The 2,321-nt window shown below is 53.7% G+C and overlaps 1 protein-coding gene across 1 annotated transcript; it reads left to right on the top strand.

Moving 5' to 3' along the window:
* Positions 1 to 672: 672 nt before the first annotated feature.
* LOC123157305 (uncharacterized) lies at positions 673 to 1,968 on the top strand. The gene has a single exon (XM_044575565.1). The coding sequence runs from the start codon at positions 673 to 675 to the stop codon at positions 1,966 to 1,968; it is 1,296 nt and encodes a 431-aa protein (XP_044431500.1).
* The last annotated feature ends 353 nt before the right edge of the window (positions 1,969 to 2,321 follow it).

The raw sequence follows: 2,321 nt of genomic DNA, 5'->3' as shown, positions 1-2,321 counted from the left end.
TACGAAATTTCTAGTAGTGAGTGGTGTACGATCACATGCCCTAGCACACACAAAAAGGTTTATGATGGAAACCCTAACGACTGAGGACGCCGACGATCAATGGTGGGGAGATGGGTACGATGATGGTGAAAACCCTTGATAAGAAATATCGCCTCACGAGTCGCAAGACACCAAAACCAATCATTAACCATGGGACGGGAAAGCAAAGAGGTTATTGATAGAATCGATTTTGTTTATTACATGCAGCATTGCCCTCGCGATCTGTCATTGTATTCACATACCAACTTGTTGTGATATTAGAGACTAAAAATTATATAGTCAACTTATAATCCGTGGATTTCACGCTGCCCAGTGCCTAGGATCCACCGAAGACGAGGGGAACCGATAAACACAAGTGACAAAAAGCAAAAAAAAAAAAATTTTGAAAGAAAAAAACAATTTTTGATATGGGCAATGCATGAGACTTCTTCCCGTTGGTTCAGCCCAATTAAATAAGTATGAACGGCCGCTTCTTGCCGTCGATTCGCTGGCAATAAAGAATTTTTTTCGGTGGCAAAAAAGAATAGAAGCTCTAAGGACTGAATCCCCTCGTGCCTCCGCCCTGACCCACACCACATCCACGGCCGGCGGATCCTCAGCTCAGCTGCTCCGCCACGCCGCGCTACACGGCTGATGGAGCCCTCAGAGACTAGCCCAGCCGCCACCACCACCATTGATTCCCTCAAGGACGACAACATCGAGGACATCCTGCTGCGCCTCCCGTCGCCGGCCTCCCTCGCTCGAGCCGCGCTCGCCTCACGCCGCTGGCGCGGCATCGCCTCAAGCTCCCCCTTCCTCCGCCGCTTCCGCGAGCTCCACCCCCGGTCACCCATCCTCGGCCTCTTCGCCTCCCAGCCGGACCTCCAGCAGCTCCCCATCTTCCACCCCGCGGCCGCCGTCCGCTCCGACCCAGACCTCAAAGCCGCCGCGCGCGGGGGCGACTTCCTGCTCACCCGCCTTGAGGACGACCCCGCGTGGCGCTTCCGGGACTGCCGCAACGGGCGCCTCCTCCTCTGCCGAGGCGGCGACTCCCTCTCCCTGTACGACCCCGTCTCCCACCGGCACGTCGCTGTGCCCCGTCCGCGGAACGACGAACCACTCCTCCCTGTACCACTACCACCTGGAGCAGCGGAGTACATATGGGACTGCTTGCTGGACGGCCATGGAGAATTCCGCGTGGTCACCGTGCAGCGAGACGACCAAAGGTTGCGAGCCATGGAGTACGCCTCCTGCACGGCCGAGTGGGGCATCCACCCGTGGGTGGACGGCATCCGCATGCCTGCGCATGCGCAGAGCATGCGACCGATGCTCGCTGCGGCGGCCGGGCTTATCTTCTGGAGATATGACCGGAACTCCTCGCTCTTGCTCGACACCAGCACCATGGCATTCTCCATCGTCCCTCTCCCAGTTGCAATAGCAACGCAGACGATGATGCCGCCGGGAGCATACGCCATCGGAGACACCGAGGAGGGTGTGTGTTGCCTTTTGCATATCGTCGGCAGGACTACGCTGCAAGTGTGGCTACTCAAGAAGAACGACGGCGACGGCGGGCATGCGTGGGAGTTGGAGAAGCAAAGCCATATAGGCTGGCTGGACAGCTTCAACCGGCGGTTCGGCGTCCATATGGTGGCTGCTGGAATGGCAATTGTTTACTGCATGAGTTGCAAGTTTTCTCACTTTGTCATCGATCTCAAGGACCTAAGCCTCATGGAAAAGTTCCGTTGTCACCGAACCATGGCGTACCCTTTCCAAATGCCATGGCCACCTGCTGCGTTGGTACCTACTTCTCCGTGTGAGCGACCCACCACACCCCAAACATATGCTTGCGGAGGTATGAATGAACTTGCAGTTTCTTTTGCTTGTCACCTGTTGTTGCAGAGAACTTTCCTCATGTCCATGGCTTCCATCAGCAGTGTTGGCACACCATAACATATGATATTTGATGAAACTGACTTTTAAGTAGTAACTTTAGTGCCTCTCTATCTTACTGAGCTGAATATACCACCTTTTGGCACCGGGAACTGTCGTGATAGACTGAATCTTTTGATACCGATTGAATTGTCAGCAAAAGTGTGTGTTTACCATTTTATCTTGCCATTACAGATGCTCAAAATCAACACGAAGCACCCTCTTCTAGTAGGAAGCGCAAGAGCAATGATGAAGCGGCCAACTTGAATAAAGGAGGCGATCAACTCTTGTGCGTTTAAACCCCTTGTGAGCAAAATATTCCCCGGCTATTCCTTGATATGTGCAAGTTGGAAATACGATAAACTCTGTACTTA

The sequence above is a fragment of the Triticum aestivum genome, chromosome 1D, assembly GCF_018294505.1.
Source record: "Triticum aestivum cultivar Chinese Spring chromosome 1D, IWGSC CS RefSeq v2.1, whole genome shotgun sequence".
Lineage (NCBI taxonomy): Eukaryota > Viridiplantae > Streptophyta > Magnoliopsida > Poales > Poaceae > Triticum > Triticum aestivum.
Note: the sequence above shows the minus strand (reverse complement) of the source record. Positions and strands in the feature narration are given on the sequence as shown.

Bases quoted from the DNA above. Each gene is read 5' to 3' on its own strand.
- LOC123157305 (XM_044575565.1), top strand. From the start codon at position 673: ATGGAGCCCTCAGAGACTAGCCCAGCCGCCACCACCACCATTGATTCC.